Consider the following 23,989-nt stretch of genomic DNA (forward strand, 5'->3'; position numbering starts at 1 on the left):
AAAGTTCAAAGAAACCAAATAATTTTCCCCAAATCTCACATTCTGGGCGTGGCACAAACAAGTCTCAAATTCTGACTCTTAAGACTGTCACTCCTTCTTTTACTTATGAGGGCCTCCAAAGGTCAAGGGATTTCAGTGACAACGATGACCTGTGGGAGACACATGTACTGAGTATCAGGTAGTCTACATACTTGGGTTGCAAGATGACATTTTTTTTTTCCTTTTGGACCAATAAATTTGAGTTGCAGAGCTCCATTCCTCTGGGGTGTTACAACTCTCAACCTCATTTGTTTCCCTGCTTGCTTTCCTGAGTGTTTTATCTATTTTAGATTCTTTCAGATTAATTAATAAAACACACAGAGTTTTGCTAAAGATCCACAGACTTGGACAGGACTTCCATCATTGGTCATCTGTCCACATTACCTATCACTGAGCTGCCTGCCCATTACCTCAGCCCTGTGATCCCTTCAGAACCACTGCTCTTTGTCACATGTGGAAGACGTAGCAAGGCTGAGGTTTGTACCTTCAAGCTGGATAGATTCTGTGGTTTGTCACATGGCCAATCCTCTGAGATGCATCCAAATTCGTGGCTGTCTGCTATGGAGCAGGTTGCAAGCCTCAAAGACCCACTGAGCTCTCTTTCCTCTCCTCAGCCCATGGGACTCTCACTATTCTGGTGGAAAATCTTCCCATCCTCAAACCCTATTCTTCTTAGTGGACTTGAACTTTCAGAAAAAAATTCAAGAAATTTGCAAAAACTTCCTCTAAGGCAAAAAATGTAGAGAGAATCTGTGGCCTGCTTAAATAGGAGGTAAATGGGAAAACACAGAAGGGAAACAATATTATAAAAATATTATTTCATCATAAAGATCTTGGAATAGGGCTGAGAAGATGCTGGGAGAGGTACTCAATAAGTTATTATCTTCCTTACTGGTTTTCCCTCATCTGTTTTGTCTCTCTATGGCTTTTGAAGATATTGCACTTTAAATAGGTGATTATCTTTGACATTTCCCTGAGTGACATAGTTGTTGGAACCCTCTTGTGGTCGGACACCTTTGTGACAGCTTTGACAACAGAGAGACAGTTATTTTCTGAAGTTTGTTCCTGATCTTGGATACATACCTTTTATAGAAAGGCAACCAATCGATGCTCACACAGCTTTCATTCCTTGCATTCCTGACTCACTCTCTCCGGGAGAGACAGTGGGTGGGTCTCAAACTGGACCAACCTGTCTCACCTCATCCTAAGTCTTTTGCCTAGCAGTCCATGTTTAAGAAACACAAATATTCAGTGAGCTACAATGAACTGTAATTAGTAAGTCAAATCTGCTTCTGTGAAATATGACCAAAGGGAGAAAAAGGAGTAAATGCGAAGTACTTTACCCACATGAAAAGAAAGAAAAGAAAACAATAGCAGCATGCCCCACAGGTGGGATTACAGCAAATGACTGATGACCATATCCCCTGGAATCTCTCCACAGCTGGGTTCTTTATGTGAACGGCAAGGAAAGGATAACAGATTGCCCCTCCGTGAATGACGGCAGTTGGCATCATATTGCGATCACCTGGACGAGTGTTGCTGGAGCCTGGAAAGTCTATATTGACGGGAAGTTATCGGACGGTGGTATGGGGCTCTCTGTTGGTTCGCCCATACCTGGTATGTCTTAGCAAAAGAAATATAATGTGCTAAACACTAGAGGTGGTGGTGCTTAGGTCAGCATGGAGTTCGCGAGCTTTATTGTCTTTGGTTTTGGACAAAGATCAACGATTATCCTTTTATTAACTATGCCCTGATTATCCAGACCGTACATTGTAAGAAGCTTTTTCTAGGTGAGCCTCATGCTTCTCTGTGTAAGAGATGCCTTTGGGGTCTTCAGTAAGACTGCCCAGGAGCATTCTGCGCTAACAGTGGGTGGGTACCAAACTGTCTTCCAAGGAGGATTTTAATTGCTGATGTTTTTTGTTGGTTGGTTTTGTTTTTGTTTTGTTTTGTGGTCACTATACACAGTATACAAATATTTCCAGTATACAAGCTGGAGCATTACTAGTATCTATCCAACTTTTATGTCCCTTTTCCAACAGAACCCAAACTCTCTTCCAAAACTCAAACTTGCTTCTAAAAATACTTTTAGAAAAATATTCAAAGTTTTAGTTCAAAGGAATGCAAAAGTGTTAGGCGATCCAGGGTTCTCAGCAGTGTATGTGGCAGGAAGCCCGATCCATCTTGATTCTTCTATGACGTATGTCACATGAGAAGGGATGAATGAATAGCAGTTTTCTTTAGTAAATACAGAAACATTGTCAGTGTTTCAGTGGAAAGTGGCGTTATCAGGTGAAGAAGGGTGGTGGTTTCTTTTTGTGTCTTAGAGTGTTCTTATTTTCAATGGTCTCATCTCTGGGCAATGGGGTGGCAGGGGACTTCTATTTTCTTCTTTATTCTATTCTGATATTTTCATAGTGACTGTGCATTTCATTTATGCTTTAGAAAAGAGCATTTGTAGAATTAAACGCTGATAGAAGAGTGAAAAGCAAGTTAAAGGAATGAGGGAGAAAAGGAAACTGTAATAGTATCCACCCAGGGAGATGGTTGTCTGACCACAAAGTAAGAATAAATTGACGTCTATAAATACTGCAAAGCTCAATTGACGGAGCTCAGTGAGTGGTTTCACTTGGATGACCAAGTATATTGAAGAGTCTGTAAGCTAAGAGAGGAGTCCTAGGTAAAGCACAGTTATCAGAGGAAGAGTTGGAGCAGGGGAAGATTGTGCATTTGGTTTTAGACATAATGAGTTTGAATTCTACTCACAGGAATACATGCAGCTACAAACATAGGTTGACAGAACTTTACAAGTACGTTAAATACACAAGGTTGTTTTTAGTGACAAGGTGTGATTGGTGATGATTCAGCATGGTGGACTCAGAATGCTGGCAGGTGTGTAAATTGATAATAACCTTTCTGGGAAGCAATTTAGAAACTTTCATCAAGGGCTTTAGAGAAACCATTTGCATGCAATCAAAAATTCAACCACCAGGAATCAAATATTTACATATTAATATATTCATCTCTGTGTAGCCAATCAGAAGTTGCAAAATTAATGAAGCAAATTATAGATTCTTGTACATTCATATGATAAAATAGCTATTAAAACTCATGAAATGAAAACAGGTTCAAGAAGAAAAGCAAAACTGAAGCATCATGTATAGTGTGATCCTGAGATGTGTGTTTTAAAATATCTCATACACACACACACACACACACAATAACCTAGAAGGAAATACAAAAAACTGTTAAATGATTATTTCTGGGTAGGGTGAATTCTTTACCCTTTCTCCCCCCAAATTTCCTTTCATGTGTATGTATTGCTTTTTAATTATTAACTTTATAAGAAAGAGATGCAGGTTGGGAAATCACGAAAGGGGACCCACAGACATTGGTTAGCATGCAGGTGAGATCAGGTGGGGAGAATGGTTGTAGGAGCCTGGGTGCAGCGGCATCTAGGAGGCAGGCAGAGAAGGGAGCAGAAAAGTTCAAAGTGAGCCAGGAGAGGATGCTGTCATGGAAACCAAGTGCCATCAGCGAGGCTCCTGGCAGGAAGCAGGTGGCACACACAAGGAGGATAACTAAAGAGTTGAACGAAGGGACTATTTTCAAAGGTATGACCAGGCTTAAGAGAACCAAACTATGGTAGTGGAGCACCCCCTGACTGGCAACAATGGAAAGTCATGAGGGGTGGGCCTGAGGTGCCTAGGAGTGGAGAGCGGTTGGAGGCAGACCTGTAGCAATGGAGAGAAATTGCCCAGCAGCAGCAATGAGGTTAGACAAAGGAAGGCAGCCACTGCCCTCTGCTGCCTGGGAGGAAAGTATCCAGAGTATCAGACTTCTTCCTAACCCTACTGTAGTACCTCGGGCTGGTCCTTCCCTTGGCCACATACAAACAGAAGCCAAAGGGACAAGGAAATGAGGTGGTACCGTCCATAGGTGTCAACCTTCAGGGACACCGAGCAGAGTGGAGAAGGGTGGAGGTCGGCTCTGGAGGGCCAGACACAGACCTCCCAGTACAACAGGGCAGGCAGTCAAAGAGAATGAAAAAGTCAGTAGAAACATGATACAGAGAAATCACCAGAGGTCAATACTGAAGCGTTTCCATCAGAATTCGTAATTAGGCGGCCACTGGCACCTTTAGAAGGCTCCTTGGAACTGGTGATAGCAATGGAAGCATCGTAGGCTTCAGAATAAGAAGATAAAGAGTATCAACTGGTGGTCTGTCATGGAGGATAATCTCCTAGAAGAAAGGAGGCAAAATAGGACTTAGTATTTTTTTGACATAAAATTTTATATGCATATACATGTATAGATATAGTTTTATAGTTAAATATGTATAAATCCAATATAATATTTAAATACAACTATATTTTAACTTGTTATACAAAACATTGGATGTATCCTTACTGATAAAACATGCAGTCGCTGTAGATAATTGAGCTTTTCAATAATGTTTATGATACGTTTATATTGGCCGTGCTTTTATTAAGCTAGCATTTTAGGAGTAACACTCAGACCAGTTTCCCCCCTCTTTTCTCCTCCTCTCTCTAGGTGGTGGCGCATTAGTTCTCGGGCAAGAGCAAGATGTAAAAGGAGAGGGATTCAACCCAGCAGAGTCGTTTGTGGGCTCCCTAAGCCAGCTCAACCTCTGGGACTATGTCCTGTCTCCACAGCAGGTCAATTCCATTTTCAGTGTATGACGGTAATAAGGTTCACAGGTACAAACCTAGAAACAATGCGAACAGCCTAATGATGCCATATCTCATTGTAACCTCTGGGTTTTCAGAATTTGCCACCACTGTCATTTGAGGCTATGGTCGTAGACTGAGCCAGGCAGAGGTTATCTGTGGTAACCTTTAATAAATCTCCTTTTTGGTTTCTTGGTGATGTTTTTAAATTTTACTGGACATGATTATTTTTATAAAGTCTTGTCTTTGCAGAGCTGGAAAAAATCATAGGGAATAACACTTCAAACCCTTCTGACTAAATATGCAAAAATTTAGGGTGGCAAAAGATTATATAGATAAGCTAGTGGTTAAAGTCAGTCTGCCCCACCCCCATGGCCTGGGTTCAAATCCCTGTTTTCCCACGAACTTTCCATGATGATTTTGAACATGTTACTCCCTCTCTCTAAGCTTTAGGTTGGTTGGTTTGTTTTATCTATGAAGATAAACAGAACCGTGGAGTGCAGCTTGGGCAGGATTAAGATGTATAATCGTGGTGTAGCTTGGCCCAGAGTAAGGGCTTGATAAATGCTTGCTCTTTTTATTAGGGAGAACTTGACTAAGCCTTCACTGCCTCAGCTTTAAATCAGAGATAGAAGACAGGAGCATGCGGAGGGGGGACCTCTATAACACCTTAACGAACTGCAAAGCTTTAGACCAGTTCTATGTGTAGAATTTCAGAATTTCCAGCAACTGTGAAAGATCTGGAAAAGGAAGTGATAGAGGTGAGGAAAACAGGGAGAGGGAAGAAAATTTCCCTGTTGCCCTGACATCGTATCGTACAAAAGCCTACTTCCCCATCTCTCTACCAAATCTGCAGTTTTTAATAGGACTAAATTAAGATACGATAACTCCATCTCAGCAAAGCAAGTAAGGTTTATCTAAAGACGTGTTTTTCAACTTTCAGGTGAAATCGTTGGCTACCTCATGCCCAGAGGAACTCACTAAAGGAAACGTGTTAGCCTGGCCTGATTTCCTGTCGGGAATTGTGGGGAGAGTGAAGATCGATTCCAAGAGCATCTTCTGTTCTGGTTAGAGTTTCCTTCTTCCACAGACTCTGCTGTCTCTTGACTGCTCTGGGGTTTTCCAGCAAAAGGACACAATTTGAAATTCTCTGTTAGTCCAAGAGTGGGTGCCCATTAGTCATTTGTTTAACTAGTAATTCGTTTTTACCCAACTTCATCCAAAGGATTTTTTTTACTACTTAAATACATTCTGTGTAACAGGGTACAAATGTACAAATTAATTGTGGAACAAAGTTGGGCAAGGGTAGAGAGAGAGAAGGAAAATAGATTGAGAAGATAAACATGGTTAATTGTTTAAATGCCCACCGAAGTCCTGTCCTCCCACTTGGGGTGGGTGCCCTCTCGGCTCTGCACTGGCCAGCGGCAGTCCAGGGGCAGGTAACACAGGGACGTTCCCCTCTGCACACTGGACAGTCAAGCTCTGAATGATCCTAACTGCCTCCTAACATTCAGTGTCTTCAACCGAGGCCCTGAAGGTATCCTATAATGTATGATTTTTGATTACTTACAAGAACATTTTATTCATATTCCTAAAATACTGTTTTGTCCGTTAAAAATATTGGGCAGATTCTGCTGAAAGAGGGAAAGTTGTTTGTTGATTTGAAGAATCCTTTTCTAGTAATTTTGCTTGCCAGCGATTTTCCTATCAGTAGAGTCGCTCTCAATTGCTGATAGTACATATAATTAGAAGGCCCTGACCTAGACCTACTCCACCACATTGCTGACCAGCTCTGTACCTGTGTTCTTTTCCCTCAGATTGCCCACCGTTAGAAGGGTCCATACCTCATCTGAGAACCACATCAGTAGACTCAAAGCCCGGCTCCAATACCAGCCTTTTCTGTGACCCGGGCTTCCAGATGGTCGGGAACCCTGTGCAGTACTGTCTCAATCAAGGACAGTGGACACAACCACTCCCTCACTGTGAACGTGAGCGGCCTCCACTGGAGGCATTTTAGTAGCTCTTGAAACATACTGGAACCATGAGAGCACTTTTCAGGAGTGTTCTATAAAAGCTAGACACTTCACAGTTGCAAATAAAGAAAATATTCATTGAATGCTTTCTTTGTGCAGTGAAGCCTGTGTGCTGGGCACCATGAGGGAGGTGGGCAACGAAGATCCAAAGTGACCACCACTTGTGCATGCACCGCAGTTGGCACAGACACTGGGTGGGAGGAAAAGACAAACCTGAGGGCTGATGCTCAAAGGGAGGGGCGTCACTGCTGGGTGGGAAAACAGAAAGACATCTCTTGAGTTGGGTGCATCCATTCGTTTATTTACTCAACAGTTCTTAAAGTGCCTAGTATATGCTAGGCAGCAATTGGGGGGGAAAGTCCCTCTTGTGAAGTTTACAATGTGGAAGAGTAACAAGTAACAAGTAAAAATAATATTGTTTACATTAAATAAGAAACAGCAAGGGCCAGAAATAAGGGCTATAAAGAAAAGTAGAGCAGGGCGGGAAATACAGAGGGAGGGTGGAAGCAAGACTGCTCTAGTAGACAGGATCATCAGAGACGTTTCCCCATGCATCTGTTCCCACCTGACATACCATGTATCTTTCCATTTCTTGTCTGTCTACTCCCACTGGATAGTAAGGTCTCTGGAGCAGAGATTTTGTCTCTTTGCTTCGTTACGGGAACCTCAGCACCTAGGACAGTGTCCAGCAGATAGCAGGACCTCCATAAATTTTTTTTCTGGTAATATTTTTATTTTTCAGTGACTGTTGATGAACAATTTTATATTAGTTTCAAGTGTACAACCCAGCGATTGAACACCTACATAACTTAGAAAGTGATCACCCTGATAAATCTGATACCCGTCTGGCACCACACATAGTTATGACAATATTACAGACTATGTTCCTTAGGCTGTACTTTACATCCCTGCGACTGTTTTGTCACTGCCCATTTGTACTTCTTGATCTTGTCACCTCTTTCACCCAGCACCCAAACTCCCTCCCCTCCGTCAATCGTCAAAATGTTTTCCGTGTCTATGAATCTGTTTCTATTTTGTTCTTTAGATTCTGCACGGAAGTGAAATCATATGGTATTTGTCTTTCTTTGTCTGACTTGTTTTGCACAGCACAATACCCTCTAGGGCCATCTGTGTTTTCACAAATGGTAAGATTTCAATCTTTTTTATGGCCAAGTAATAGTCCATTGTATATATGTATCACATCCTCTTCATTCATTTGTCTATTGATTGGACACTTAGGTTGCTTCTGTCGTTTGGCTATTGTAAATAAAGCTGCAGTGAACATATGGGGGGGCAGGAAAAACCAGAATTATCTTCTGGAGGGCAGGTACCTTGTAGTACAGGCTTCCCCCATTAGTTGAGTGTTCTAGGAATCCATCTGTTTCAGTGTACCAGCTGGCATTGTTGTGAGAGGTTGCATTCAGCTTCAATGAATTTTTTTTTTGAAGACTCAACACATTTGCCAACTTCATGATGGGTGATTTATGAACACACCTGCCCACACTGTGTTGAGTGTTCAGAAGTTTTTGACCAAAAACAGCGTGACCCTTGTGCCCCAACCTCCCTATTCACCCAATCTTGCCATGAGAGACTTCTTTTTGTTTCCCTGGATGAAACGTTCCCCAGAGGGAAACGTTTTGCCAGTGTGAAAGAGGCGTAACAAAAAACAGCAGAAGTACTAAAAGACATCAAAATTGACAAGTTCAAAAACTATTCTGAGCAGTGGAAAAAAATGTCTTGTTAGGTATATTGCATCAGATTGAGAGTTCTTCAAAAGTGACTGAACTTTAAACATGTAAGAACAAATACAGAATTTTTAATAAATAAATTCTAGTATGGGTGTGTATGTGTTTTTGAATTAATGTTTTGGGTTTCTTCAGATAAATACCCAGAAGTGGAATTGCTGGGTCCTGCTATTTTATATAGTATAAGTATTTTTACCCCAGCTTTTTATTTTCATTTTCATGAAATATCTTCTCCATTCATTTACTTCAGTCTGTGTGTGACTTTTGATCTGCAGTGGGTCTCTTGGAGACAGTGTATGTGTGGATCTTGTTTCCTGATTCATTTAGCTACATTGTGTCTTTTGATTAGAGCATTTAACCTATTGATTTGCATTTAAAATAATTGTTGATAGACATGTATTTATTTCCATTTTATAGTTCCTATTCTTTATCCTATTTTTCTTCTTCTTAAAGAAGATCAATTATCATTTCTTGTAATACAGGTTTATGAACTCCTTTAGCATTTTCTTGTCTGGGAAGCTCTTTATCTGTCATTTGATTCTAAACGATAGCTTTGCTGAGTAGAGTCATCCCGATTTTAGATCCTTGCTTTATGTCACTTGGAATATTTCATGCCAGTCCTTCTTGGCCTGCAAGGTTTCTGTTGAGAAATCAGCTGACAGTCTTATGGGAGCTCCCTTGTAGTAACTAATGGCTTTTCTCTTGCTGCTTTTAAGATTCTCTCTTCATCTTTTATCTTTGGCATTTTAAGTATGATGTATCTTGGTGTGGGCCTTTTTTGGTTCATCTTGTTTGGGGCTCTGCACTTCCTAGACTTGTGTGCCTATTTCCTTCACCAAGTTAGGGAAGTTTTCTGTCATTATTTTTTTCAAATGGGTTTTTAATTCCTCACTATCTTCTCCTTCCAGCACCCCATGATGCAAATGTTGGTATATTTGATGTTATCCCAGAGGCCCCTTAAACTGTTCTCATTTATTTTGGATTATTTTTCTTTTTGCTCTTTTGATTGGGCGTTTTCTGCTAATTTATCTTCCAAATCCCTGATTCAGTCCTCTGCTTCATCTAATCTACTGAAGATTCCTTCTGGTGTATTCTTCATCTCAGTTACTGTACTCTTCATTTCTGACTGGTCCTTTTTTATGTTTTCTATTTCCATTTTTATGTTTCCTATCACCTTGTTGTAGTTCTCACTGAGTTGATTTATTCTTCCCCTAAGTTCATTGAGCATCCTTGTAACCAGTGTTTTGAACTCTGCATCTGGCAGATTGCTTGTCTCCATTTTGTTTACTTCTTTTGCTAGAGTTTTGTCCTGTTCTTTCATTTGGAACATACTTACTTGTCTCCTCATTTTGGCTGCTTCTCCCTGTTTGCTCCTGTGTATTAGGTAGAGCTGCTACATCTCCCGGTCTTGGTAGAGGGACCTTATGTAATAGGTGCCCTGTGGAGCCCAGTGGCACAGGCTCCCTGGTCACCCAAGCAGGGCACTCCATGTTGGGCTATGGGCACCCTCTTGTTGTAGTTGAGCTTTGATAACTGTTGGCATGTCAGTGGGAGGGATTAGTTCCAGATCATTTGGCTGCAAGAACTGGCTGCATCTGTAATAGAGGAGCTGCTGTGCAGGGACCCACCCCATGGAGCAGAACTCGCTTCAGTGGGGCCCTGGTGCCCACTGAGTCTGCCCTGCTCATGGACGTGGTTAGGTGGTGCTCTGGTGTGATGTGAAGATGTCCACTGGATGCTCTGGTTCTGGGGCCTCCTGGGAAGTACAGGCTGAGGTCAGCAGCTGCCTGTGCCCTGCCTGGAGCCACTTGGCATGAGCTACAAAGTGATCTGTTGATGGCTGCTACTTGTTCTTGGCTTGGAGGAGCACAGGAGAGCCTGAGCTGCAAACTTAGGCTGGGTGCTGCTAGTACCGGGCTCGGGGCACTTAGCAAGAGGTGCAGAGCACCCTGAGGCCAGATGTTGTTTGTTTGTGGTTTGTGGACTTTTGAGAGATTTTAGGAATGTCCAAAGCATGAGCCAAGATGGGCCATTTGTATGGAAATGCCTCTTTAAGCCATTTTATGAAGATGTTACTGCAAGTGGCTTGGGTTGGTCTGAGAATGTTGGTTGGGGTGAGGTCTCAGGGAACCACCAGGGAGGAGTGAACAGTATTAGCCAAGCTGGTGGAGACTCAGACAAGGGGCTGGCCTCTGCCAGTACTTCTGTCTGGGAGAAAGCTGCTCCTTCAGCCCTTTCCCTGAAGCCAGATAATTGAGTTCTTCCAGTTTGTCTTTGGTGCCTTCTCAGCTACTGCCCGGTGCTGGAGGTCAGAGGGAATGAGTCTGAGTAAGTCTGGGCATAGATCCTTTAACAGAAACACCTGGGACTCCAGAAGCCCTTTGGCTCACTCAGCCACAATCCCCGCTAGTTTTTATAGCCAAAAGTTATGGAACTTCCCTTCATTGCTCTAAACCCTGGGCTGGGGGTGTGGTGGCTAGTAAGGGGCTAAGACTCCTTGCTCCTTAGTGGGGAGCTCTGCAGCCAAGATACCTTCCCAATTATTAACTGCCACACGTGGGAATGGGACCAGTCAGCTCTGCCTCCCTGCCTATCCTACTGGTTTTGATGTGGCTTTTTCTTTATACCCTTAGTTATAGGACTTCTGTTCAGCTAGACTTCAGGTGGTTCTCAATAATGATTGTCCTATAGTTCAGTTACAATTTTGATGTGGTCGTTGGAGGATGCAAGTACCACATTAACCTACTCCACCATTTTAATTGGAAGCCTCCATAAAAACTTTTAAACGAATGAATTGCATGCCTACTCTGAGCCAGATAATATGCTGGATCCCGAGGGCACAGGCATGGCTCCTGGCTGCTACCACCCCTAGAGCACTCTCAGCGAATGCTTGTGGGTCATGAAAAATGCATGCTTAACTACGTGTTCAGTATGCACAAAACGTCCCTTGAGCGTTTAGTTCCTAATGTAATTGTGTTCTGCTGGTCACATTACAGGCATTAGCTGCGGGATGCCACCCTCTTTGGAGAATGGCTTCTATTCAGCCGAGGACTTCCATGCTGGCAGCACTGTGACCTACCAGTGCAACAGCGGCTACTATCTGTTGGGTGACTCCAGGATGTTCTGCACGAACAACGGGAGCTGGAATGGCATCTCACCATCATGCATTGGTGAGATAGACCTTGGCAGTTACTGTGTTGAGTTGTTCAAACTCTGCGGGAGACAGTCATCCCATATTTTTGACACTCTCTCCTGGTATTCCTTTGTTCACGTCGTCTGGTCCCAGTAAGCTCCGGGCAAACCATAATGGCAAAGCAGCTGTCCACAGAGGTGCCAAAAACGTTTTAAATTCTTACCGGGCTCCATATTAAAGAGTATCTATGTTTCTGTGTTCTTCTACTTACCCACCTATAAACTAGGGAAATAATAGCTTTCATTGTATATCTGCAATGTCGTGATAACTACTATCCTGAAACTTTACATAGAAATAAAAGTGTTGTACAGGAAGTGATACACAATGATTTAAAAATAAAAACAAGTGATGGGTACATGAGAAAAGTCAACTTTGATCTGTCCCCGTTTTAGATGTTGATGAATGTGCACTTGGGTCAGACTGTAGCAAGTATGCTTCCTGCCTGAACACAAATGGATCCTACACCTGTGTGTGTCTCCCCCTCTACACAGGAGACGGCAAACACTGTGCAGGTAACTAATATTCATGTCACTGGGAAGTTTATTTCAGTGTGTCAATCAAGTATATATTTTCACTGCATGCTATTTGAAAATGAGATAATATTTTCAACCTTAAAGGGAAGATGGAGAAGATAAACTATCTTTAAAAAGACCCATAAGGAACAACTAACGGGGCTTTAAATTAGTACCTTGTCTCTCCCAAATTCCCAATGGCTGAATGACAAAACTGAGAGCCAACTCAATCTCCAGACTGTTGAGGAAATGCCTGCAAAGTAGAAGAATAATGTATCTTTTCTCTGCCTCAGCCACACAGAATAATATCATTTAAAAAAATGGACATCTCGCCTTACCATGTCTCTAGCTTTTGTGATAACTTTGATAGTATCTCTCAACCCATCAATATCTTTCTACATTCATCATGAGAAAACTATGAGGAAACAATAAACAGGCATTGTCAAAAATCCATTCTTATAATTGCATTGACTTTTTGAGAGCATTTTATTTAAAGTCCTTGGCTTTTATAACCAAAATGCTGTCCAGAAAGACTGAATCAATATATTTTCCTTTCTTTAAGAATTCAATATTATAGTCCCTTCTGCTACTCAAAGCTAGCCCCAAATCTCCCTTTAACTTACTTCCCTTCCTGAAAGTGATGACTGACCCCGACTTTGCATGTAGCGGGGACTCACGATATGTAGTCTGTTTGAAAAGTCTGGGAACTTCTCTTAAATGTGCCCTGGACCAGCTGGAGAGAATGTCAGTTACTCTTAAAATGTGGGTGAATGAGTTTAGGGGAAGTCAAAGGGGCTGCCTCCTTTTGAAGCCTTGCCCTGCTCCACCTCTACCTCCCCAATAAACAGCTCCCGTTTTTGGCCAGATGAATGTTGTGTATCTGTTGTTAGTCATTGCTGTTTCAAAACATTATTGAAATGCCCATTAAATATATTTTCTGGTCTAATCATTCAAGGTCTCCCTGGCTTTCATGTGTCTCCCTTCAAAAGTCTTTTTTTTTTTTTTTTTACTGGATGTAACTGGTACCTTATCTGTAGTGGAATTATTGAATGATTCTGTGAAAGCCACTTATTGTTCCCCCAAAACTCTTTCTGTCTTTCAAGAACCTATAAAATGTAAGGCTCCAGGAAACCCAGAAAATGGCCACTCCTCTGGTGAGATTTATACAGTGGGTGCTGAAGTCACATTTTCATGTGAGGAAGGATACCAGCTGAATGGAACCACCAAAGTCACATGTTTGGAGTCTGGAGAATGGAGTCATCCAATACCAAATTGTGAAGGTATGTTTAGTAAGTTCCCCACATGTATGGTGTTTGGCAATCCTAGACATTGGAGGGGTAGAAATGTCAGGGGTTATGTTGTATCAATGTTTTTGGTATTTAAAACCCAATGATTAGGGCGGCGCCGTGGCTTAGTTGGTTAAAGCGCCTGTCTAGTAGTAAAACCCAACGATTAGGCTCATACTGAAACATGAGCTGCCCTTGAACTTTGAGAGATTCTGCACCCATTTACTAAGAAATGCCATGCTGTTGGTTTTCCCTTCTCTAAGCTGTTTCCTGTGGGGCACCAGCTATTCCTGAAAATGGTGGCATTGATGGATCAGCATTTACCTATGGCAGTAAAGTAATGTACAGGTAAGTGTCTGAGATTAAAAGTACATTGTAGAAGTGGCTGGCGGTGATAATACTGGAAGAAAGGAGGAAGAATAATCCCAGAAGATGGTTTGGAAGTAACAGGGAATTAATTGAATTGAGTGTAGTATGAAGACATTGAATCCAATAATCTTTCTAATGGTAATCACATCTAGAACCCTTAACTCCCTTGACCAGTAACCTAGCATTGCCAGCAAAGCCTCCTGGAGGAGCTCTAAGAATGGCTGCCTTGTAAGAAGTCCCTGCAAGCCAATTAATAATCCCGGTTATGAGCTGGAGCTTTGCGTCTGTATGATACTATAATGGTGAATACATGTCATTATATATTTGTCAAAACCCATTGAATGTACACCACCACGAATTAGCTCTAATGTAAATGGTGGAGTTGGGGTGATAACAATATGTTCATGTAGGCTTATGATTTTAACAAATCTGTATTGTGTGGTAAGAGGCTGATTATGGAAGAGGCTGTGCAAATGTAGGGGGAAGGGGCCTCTGGGAGCGAACTTTCTGTGCTCCCTGCTCAACTTTGCTGAACCTGAAAGAGTGCATAAAAATTTATTAAAAATATGAAAATTGGAAACTTTCAAAAATAAACTGGAGCTGGAGCTCCAAACCTAATATTTTAAGGACAAGTACTAGAACAGACCTCTCAAACCAAGACTGCTGTGTTTGCAGCCGCTAGTCTCCGACACAGACTAGAGGCAAGCCAAGTCTTTAAACCTGCCTTCCTGCTTATCACCCAGCAAGACAACTAGGGAAGGTGTACAGTACTGAAACTTGAAAAAAGATTTTCAAAGCATTATTTCAGGAGGAAAACAGAACTCTTCCAGTGTGAATAAATTCTCGATATTTTTGGAGGTTTTGGCACAGATAAAATTATGCAAAGTAAAGCAAACTATATTCTGTTCTCCTTTATCTTTAGGTGTGATAAAGGTTATACTCTGGAGGGTGACAAAGAATCATCCTGCCTTGCGAATGGTTCTTGGAGTCAATCTCCTCCTGTGTGTGAACTGGTCAAGTGCTCTAGCCCCGAAAACATAAATCATGGGAAATACGTTTTGAGTGGGCTTACCTACCTTTCCACGGCATCATATTTCTGTGACAGTGGATACAGGTAAGTCCACAGCCACCAGCCCAGCTTCCCGCAATACCCAGTTACTCGATTATTTACTTAATAGAATTTATTTGCCTGTGACTGGCTGACTTTCAGTACAAGTTTCTAAATGTAAAAGATATTCTCAAATTTGGATGCTTCCTGAGGCCTGGCTTGTAGTGAATACCCAGGGAAATAGTCCATCTGGAAGCACTAGTTTAATTGCTATAAACATTTGGGCATTAAACATGAAAGCAGAAAGTGTTGTGAAGCATAAGATAATGCCTGTGTTTTTCGGTACACGATTCACCAAGCTTATCCTTGGCATCACATGGGATGTTATAAAAGCATGTCAGGGTACAGGCCTGAGTCCTCAGTACTGTGAAAGGTTAATTTGCGTAATGGTGTGTTTGAGTGTTCAAACAGAAGAGACAATAGAGAGATTCAGGGTGTGATCGAAAACTTGGCCGGCAGCATCTGACGTGAACCAGAGCAAGTGCACAGAAAGCAGAGGGAGTAATTCGGGCCATCAGAACCAGGTCGGCAAGGGCAGGTGGATAAGCCACAGGATGGGAGGGCTGTAACCTCAGAGGAAGCCCAGAGGTCAGAGTCAGGAGCAACACAGTTCAGATGCCAGGCTCCAGGCCAGGGAGGTGCCCTTTGACCCCAGTTACCCTGAGTGCCTCAGTTTTCCCGGTGTCTGTCTCCTTCACCTCTGGATCCTAGTCTGCCTGTTAACCCCTTCTCATCCAAGTCCCCTGTTCACAAGGTCTGCAGCGCCCTACAACACCACCAGTGAGCGTGCTTTGTTTTGCACCGAGTTAGGTTGTTTTAGCCCATTCATTGTTTTAAAGGGTCCATATCCTGCTCAGGTTTCCTTTGCTTTTGTATACAGCAATAAAACATGAAAAACTTTATATTTTTCTATTCAGATTCCTCAAGGGCCCCCTGTTCTCCTCGAAGTCCTTCCTATTTCACCTCTATAGCAGTAAATAAACAGCCAATAAAAGAGGCGGTGTCCTTCTTTTCTGCAGCTTACAGGGCCCTTCCATCCTTGAATGCATGGCATCAGGCAGCTGGGACAGAGCGCCCCCTACCTGTCATCTGGTCTTCTGTGGAGAGCCGCCCGCCATCAAAGATGCTGTCATCACTGGGAGTAACTTCACTGTGGGGAACACTGTCACTTACGCTTGCAAAGAGGGGTGAGTAACCCTGTGAAGGAGAGGAGCACTGGGAGCCGCTGAGGGTGGGGACGCTCCCAACTGCAGAGATGGGCCCCGCAGAGCATTAAATTACACTACCTGTCAGCCAAAGCCAGAGAGAGCCTCACATTCTTATTTCCTGACAGCAGAAAGGGTGCACGTTCTCCTGGGGGAACAGCGTTTTCCTGGAATTAGAGAAATTTATCAAACCAGGCCTTGAGTGACGGACATTGGGCAATGCAGTAGAAACTAGTGTCACACTTTAATTAAAGATGCAGAAAGCACAATTAAATAGGCACTTGGGTATTTGTCATCAGCAAACCGAAAGGCAAAACTTCATCACAGCATAAAGATGACATGTCTTCGAGAAAAAAAAAAAAAAATCAAATTCAGGCTTTGCCGGTTTTAATGATCTCATTTAATTCAGAGATAAAGTTTGAAAAACCAGGAAGTAGGTTACAAAGGGCTGTTACCCTCCATGTCTCACTTGATCCTCATGGAAACCCTGGGAGGTGCAGAGAAAGGGGAGGCCACACTGGGTGGTGGTCCACTTAGGGCCTCAGACAGGCCATAAAGACTCGAGGGGCAACTGAATCCCCGGTGCTCCGACTTTGTCCCCATGCTTCCTCGTGCTTTCACAGTCCGGATGTCCCGCAGCTGCTTTCCACACAGTTGGAAGCTGCCGCCACGGAAGGGTTGCCGTTTTCTGGGTTTGGAACCTCAGCTCTGTCGTTCACTAACTGCGGCCTTGGGAAAATGTCCAACCCCTCTGTGCTTCGATTGCCCTACGTAAAATGAGTTCATTGAAGGTTCCTAATTCTTATGGATAGTGCAGGAAATGAAATGATATCATGCTTGGCCTCGCCAGAAAAAACTTCATAAACTCAACAAAAAATTGTCACCGTCGTGACAATCGGAGCACAATGAGAGGGTACAGTTTCCGTGTTATCACAGAAGGCCAGTTCGTTCCGCCTGGGCAGAAGACCCTCCCACTAATACGGGGCTGCCAGCAGGTGGCGACAACATTTTGTTGCAGATGGCATGGATGGCAGACAGAACTCTCAAATCTGAACACCTGAAGTCAGGGGTGTCAAACTCATTTTCACCTGGGGCCACATCAGCCTCATGGTTGCCTTCAAAGAGCTGAATGTAATTTTAGGACTGTATAAGTGTAACTACTCCTTAACAGTTAAGCGAGAGCTTGGCGCTGCCGCCGGATAGAAACAAGGTACCTGGCCGGATAAAACAAGGTGGAGGGCCAGGTTCGGCCCACAGGCCTTGTGTTTGCCTCCTGTACTTTAAGTGAAAAAGAATTCTTTAATACCAAAGTATCAGTGCAGGAGTTAACATCTGATGGTCCCATCTCTCCCCAGTGGGTTCACTCATTTAAAAACTGCTTCAGAATAAACTGCGTAGGACTATTAACAGATGGGTCATTTTTTGTGAAATCTTATCAAATATAAATGTCCCAAATAATAACCAGATATTGACAACATCTGGGGTTTTTCTTACTAAAAAAGTGAGGCATTATCACCATATAAAACTAGAAAATAAAAAGGTTATTTTTTTAAATTACCCTAAGATAAATATTAGTGGTATTTTACTACATTTCTACGCAGAATTTTATCTTTGCATATTTTTTAGTATTAAAGATCATGCTGTATATACAATTTACATTTCTGTTCTTCACAAAGCATACGTGTATTTTTGTCATTAATCATTTGTTTATAACGTATAAGAGCTCTTTGTCTGCCTAATGTTAAGTCTATATATTATATAAAAGATTTGTTAAAAGAAACATTAGAGACAATAATGAAAATTACAACAAATTTGTGCATTTGTAGAGGGTGTCACAATTTTTAAAGGACTTTCACGTGAATCATCTCGTGTTCCCTTCTACAATGATGGTGGTTGGCAAAATAAATATTATTCTCACTTTGTAGTTAAAACATGAAGGTATGGGTCATGTTATTGTATGTATCCCTCCTGGCCTAGGCAAGTAGACACTCTCTGGGAGCTTTTTCTCATTGAAAAGGTGAAAACCAAGTCTGCCCACCTAAATCACATAGCACTGAAGGGCCTGAAGTACTTTGTGTATGCACGAAGTACTGTGTAAATGGAGCTTTATTCTTATTTTCTGTATCATTATTATTGTTATGTAAAGTGGTGACATTTTACTGTTATGAGAGAACTTATCTTAAATTGTTAACCAAATTTATAGAAAGTAGAGTTCCAAAACACTACCACCTATATTTTTCCTGCAAGTAAAACTTTTGGTGAGAGGAAATACCCAGATATTCACTTCCTCCACTATGGGTGGTGATGAGGGTGGCCAGACTTGAAAGAGAGCTTATTCTTTCTGGCCAAGTGTCTAATGAATCATTTGAAATATGCAGAAAGGCACAAAAATAAATTAAGAAATAATCTCTATTTTAAGTTACCTGTGTAGCCATTGCTGGGATGAAAGTACATGTTAAGTATTTGCCACGGTTACTGCGCGACCCCTTTTTGTAAAAGAAATGCAATATTACAGGTATAACTAGAGGCCCTTCCCCTCACTTCACCACTGTCCCTCAAGTAACAAGTGTTAATTTTTGTCTCTCTTGCATATGTATATCCCCATAAATACTGTACTGATCCATGTATTAATTTTTGTATATGTTGCTCCATACTCTAAGTATCCTTTAGAAGCTTGATTTTCACTTTACATCTTCTCTGTTGATTCATGAAAGCGACAGAATTCATGGTAACTGTCGTACGGTGTTTCCTTGTGAGAATGAGCCATCTCTAAAGTTACCCGTTGCCCTACCAGTACAGGGTTGGTTTATTTTCACTGTACTTGCTGATGTAACAGTTCTAAAGTAAGTTATCCTTGCACATGTATCCTGGCCCATATAAGTAAGAATATCTCTGGCCTGGACACCGAGAGTTGGAGCTGCTGGGTCGTGGGATATGCATGTTTAACATCACTACATAGGACTTGGTACTTATTGATTGTTTTCTTTATAGCTTGTTTTAGTGTCAAATTTAAGAAATTCTTCCTACCCTGAGATCATCCTTGGTACCTCTGCCTTCTTCTTGGACAGCTTAAAGATCTTGGAAAACATTAACTTCTATCATCCCACTCATCATAAAGGTCTTATCATCATCTACATTCTACTTCCCTCTTATCTCACAGCTTTTCAAATTAGTCCTTTTAATAAAGTCAATGCCTATTTAGATCTACTCACATGTTTGTTATTCTCTTCATCACTGTTTTGTTGTTGTCATTACTGGGTTCACCTCCCACTCCTTCTTTTTGGACTTAGTGTTCTCATTCTTGAAGTATATCCTCTACATCTTTCTTTTGGCAGGAGTAGCTAATTCTACAATCTTTGTCTGAAAAAATAGTTTTACTCTTGCTCTTGAATTATAGTTTAGCTGGGTATCGAAGCCTACCTTAATAGTATTGTTTCCATAAGCATTTCGAAGATACTGTTCCATTGCCTCATCACTTCCAATGTTGAGAATTCCATCACAGTCTAATGCAGTGGGTCCACCTGGGGCAACATCGCCCTCCAGGGGCATTTGACAATGTTGGGAGACATTTTTTTTTTTTTTGCTGTCAAAATTGGGGGAAGGGTGCTACCAGCATCAAGTGGATAGAGTCCAGGTACACTGCCAAATATTCTACAGGGCGTGGGACAGCCACGCACAGCAAGGAATTGTGTGGTCCAAAACGTTCGTAGTGCTGAGACTGAGAAACTCCTGTTGAACTGTTGTTCCTCTACAAGTACTGTCTTTTCCCTTCTGTTATAATTTGTCTTTGCTGTTTTGGTGTTTCCCTGTGATGTGACTAGTGCTGTATTTGTTGTTGTTCATCTCGTTCAGGATTCATTGCCCTTCTTACATCTGAGAACTGATACCTTTCACCAACCTTAAAATATCCTCATCCATTTTCACATCAAATATTCCCTCTTCTTTGCTTTCTCTTTTCTCCCTTTCTGTCCTACTAGATTTTATATTGGACCTTTGCTTTCCATTCTCCAAATGTATTAACCGGTCACATTTCCCATCTCTTTATAAGCTGTGTTGCATTTGGGTAATTTCCTCACATATTTTTCCAGTTCACGGATGTTTCTTTCTCCTATCTGCAGTCTGCTTTTGAATGTGTCCACTAATTTTCAATTTTTTTTATTTTCTATATCTTTAGAATTTCTATTCATTTATTTTTCAAATATTTTTACATAATCCCTTCTTTTTAAATAAGATTTTGAGTCTTTCTTTTAGTCTTTATTTCAACATACTTATTTCATATTATTTTTTAGATTTTAAACTTTTTTTATTATCTTAATTTATTGGTGCCCTAATCTTGCTGTCTGGTCTCTTTGCTGAGCAATTCATAATGGCAACTATGCTTGTATATGTTTTATAATTTCAGACTGTGTCCTTATACTATGCAGGGTTTGTTTTATTTGTGATAGTCCCTTATGGTCTGTGTGTGAATTTTTTTTTCTACCAAGAGCCCTGAGAGTATCACCAGCCAACAACCTGATTTCACATTTATTTATCGGTTTGAAGACTCACAAAGTGAGTAGTATAAACCCCGCCCTGGAATCCACAAGAGGTGGGACCCGGGGACTGCCACCTGAGCGGGGACTTTGTTTTTCCACCCGGAGCCCCAGCTAAGGCAGAGACCTCACTTGTCACCTCACTGGGCCTCTAGGCAGACTTTTCCAGTAAACAGCTTTTCAGTGACTTATTCCAGAGACTTAGCCGTGGCTCTCAGTTTCAACTCCAAGCCTGTATTTCCTATCCTCTCTTCTTCTCTTCCCGGTCCGATCCAAGGGCAAGCACAGCATTCTTTCACAGCTCAGTTATGCACTTAAAATCACTTTTGTTATAGGTCATCAAGTATTATAAGGGGAGGGTTTTCAAACTCTGTTATAGCCAGAAGGAGACATCAGTTCTCATCCTTCTCTCTCTCTTCCCTTGTTTCAATTTCCTTCCCCAGGGGGTTGATTGGCATAAGTTAGCACACAGTGTGTCTTGTTCTCTTGCAAGAGGGAATCACTGTGTTCAGATCATGGCTTTCGTGTAATAGGTTCTGTCCTGCTCTCTCATTCCACTTCCTAAGATGCTGCTGGCCTGATAAGAGGGTTAAGGCCTCTATTTCTCTGCAGCATAGTCTCAACTCCCTCTTCTCCTTTGGGGCTGACTGCACTGCCCCATGCAGACCTCCTATGCCTGCAGATTGCAGGTGCAAACATGCTGCTTTGGTCTCATTGTTTTTGCTTTATACTAGTGTTAAATTAAAGCAGAAAGATCCACTCTCAAGTAGAGGATGGAAGAGCAAGTATTTGAGGGGACTGGAGTAGTAAGATGATGCCAAGGAAGGAAGGAAGCAAAGAAGCAAAGAGTCTCATTTTCTGCCTCCTGCCCTAAACTTGGCCTTTCAACATCTCTTTATGAAAACATTGCACTGGGGGTTTTCAGCTGTTTGCCCGAAGTAACAAAATGATCGCTTCTTTCCCGTTTTCCTTTTCATCCTTACGTGCATCCTCACTCTCTTGGTGAGGAACTAAGAGGGGAGGAAGACTCATTGACACCCGGAAAGCCTAACAGAGTGTCTTCCTTTTGATTCTTCTGAAATACAGACTTTTAAATGGCATTCCTGAGCATGCTGAGATAAAATTTTAATCATCGCTTTGCACTCAAAACAGAATTATTGATGCAGATTTATACCTTCTATTTCTCTTATCAAATTATAGCTCTTTTAAGCCTCTCTAATGGTTCTTATAAAAAGAAAAGAGTTAATAACCCACTCGGGAATTCATTCATAAAGCTTCCCAGGCACATGCTCATTAGTAGGCTTCCACTCAGTGGATGAATCAAATCACTGAAAATTGCATGTTAAGATTACTCTGCCCATTTTCAAAGGACTTTTCATTATTATTCCAGAAATATGCTAATGTACTGGCAACCACTTCACCCTAAAATGTGTGTTCATCTATGGCATCACTGTAGTACTGATGTGCCATTTTCTATGGAATTTTGGAGCAGAACAATTTGTTTTACAATACGTGTGGCCAATTTCAAATAACAGTCTGCGAGGGTGTCTCTTGAGTGAGAATGCAAAATGTCACACCGATGATAATTAAATATTCTAATATTTTAGATGCGTATCAATTCTAATGTTCCTTGCTTTGGTCGCCAACATTTATAGGATGATATAACTCACCATCTGTACAAAACTTTATCATTTGAACTGATTATTTAAAACAAATCAACACGTGAAATATGTCCCCCAGAAATCTTAATGCACTCAGATTTCTACATAATAAAATGGGGCACCAGTTGATCAGAGGCCAGTTATATTTGTATCTAGGTAACTAACACGTAATCCCACTTTTTTGTCCTTTGGAAAAGATATCTTTCTTTAGCTCCTCAAAAGACTGACTGACATATTGTGGAAGATAGTTATTTCGAATGACCCTCTCTCCCTGTCTTCACGGAGCACATTATCTAGTCTAAAGCACTGGCTTCAGTTCCACCTCTTGAAGCCACTCTGTACATTCTTCTCCTCCTCTGAAATGCAAGCCATTCAAGGATGGATAGCTTGCTACCGGCTTCTCCTACAGCTCGATCGTTAGAGCTAATTAGGAGGCTTCACTAAGGACCCAGCCCCTTCACACATTTCCATGACCGAAAAACGAGGCTTCTCTCTGGCTCAGGTGCCAAACTTGCAGCTTTGAAAGACATATATGCCATTGAGAAGACAAACATTTCAGCCAGCTCCATCTCAGATCTGCAATTCTCCTTATTACATGTTGCCTTGGAGAATTAGAAGCATTGAACTCAGCTAAAAAAAAAATGTCCATATTCCCTATCGTACAGTTACATGTGGCTTACAAACGAATGAACTGGGCTAAGGACAGAGTTTTGTGCCTTTCACAAGATATGAAACTCCCACCCAGCTTACTTCTATTAATCAATATCCTTTAGGTCGTATGGTTAATAAACCCCTTAAATAGCCTTCTGTTCTAGTGACATTTTGTCTGATAAAATCTGAGGAGATTCTTGTCACAAACCACTTCCAGTGAATCTGTGCTTGCCACATCTTCACCCATCACCCGCCCCAGCCCGTGAAAGTGCACAGCCCTGCTGATCACCACTTCCTGTGCTGGGTGTTCACGGGCTGTTTCTACCTCTTCGTAAGTGCTCAGAACGCCCCAGCTGGGGTCTCACTCCCATTTCTTTGCTCATGTTATTTTTCTGCTTTGAATGATTCCTTTTCAACTTCTCACATGACTCCACTCAAAAACTGTTTCATCTGGGAGGCCTTTCCTCTTCTTCTTATCCTTAAGTTGGAATCAATCCTTTCTCCTTTAAACAACCACTTCAGCTGTGAAGGGGCCTGCAATGCACCAGATAATGAGGGGGGGTGGACAGGAGTGGGGGACAGGCACAGACGCGTCAACAAGTAAATGCATTGGCACTGCCTCTGTGCACTGAGGAAGTAGCTCTGGCACATAGTATGGCCCTTAAATTATTTGATAGCTAAATGTTGACTGAGAATCACAAAGAAAAGTCAAGATTGTAGGTCAGAAATAGTATAGGATCTAAGAAATTATGGGTAGTATAAAAATACATCCTTTAAAATTAATTTATTCATATACAAGGGGGGACCCAAAATCCCCAGAATTTATTTTTAAAAAATTGTGTATTTATTCTTACATGTTTAAACTTCAGTCACCTTCAAAGTGCTCTCCGTGTGATGCAATGTACCTATCGAGACATTTTTCCACTGCTCAAAAGTGTTTTTGAACTCATCAATCTTGGTGTCT

The 23,989-nt window shown here is 41.7% G+C and overlaps 1 protein-coding gene across 1 annotated transcript in view; it reads left to right on the plus strand.

Annotated features, from left to right (window-relative positions):
- SVEP1 (sushi, von Willebrand factor type A, EGF and pentraxin domain containing 1) overlaps positions 1–23,989 on the plus strand; it is a 161,439-nt gene that overhangs the window by 99,484 nt on the left and 37,966 nt on the right. Inside the window, exons 27-36 of the mRNA XM_024559943.4 lie at positions 1,481–1,656; positions 4,594–4,718; positions 5,674–5,797; positions 6,548–6,718; positions 11,505–11,678; positions 12,094–12,213; positions 13,317–13,493; positions 13,763–13,847; positions 14,791–14,982; positions 15,996–16,163. Of these exons, the coding sequence (XP_024415711.3) occupies positions 1,481–1,656; positions 4,594–4,718; positions 5,674–5,797; positions 6,548–6,718; positions 11,505–11,678; positions 12,094–12,213; positions 13,317–13,493; positions 13,763–13,847; positions 14,791–14,982; positions 15,996–16,163 (1,512 nt within the window). The remainder of the gene's footprint in view (positions 1–1,480; positions 1,657–4,593; positions 4,719–5,673; positions 5,798–6,547; positions 6,719–11,504; positions 11,679–12,093; positions 12,214–13,316; positions 13,494–13,762; positions 13,848–14,790; positions 14,983–15,995; positions 16,164–23,989) is intronic.

This window comes from Desmodus rotundus, chromosome 1, assembly GCF_022682495.2.
Source record: "Desmodus rotundus isolate HL8 chromosome 1, HLdesRot8A.1, whole genome shotgun sequence".
Classification (NCBI taxonomy): Eukaryota; Metazoa; Chordata; class Mammalia; order Chiroptera; family Phyllostomidae; genus Desmodus; species Desmodus rotundus.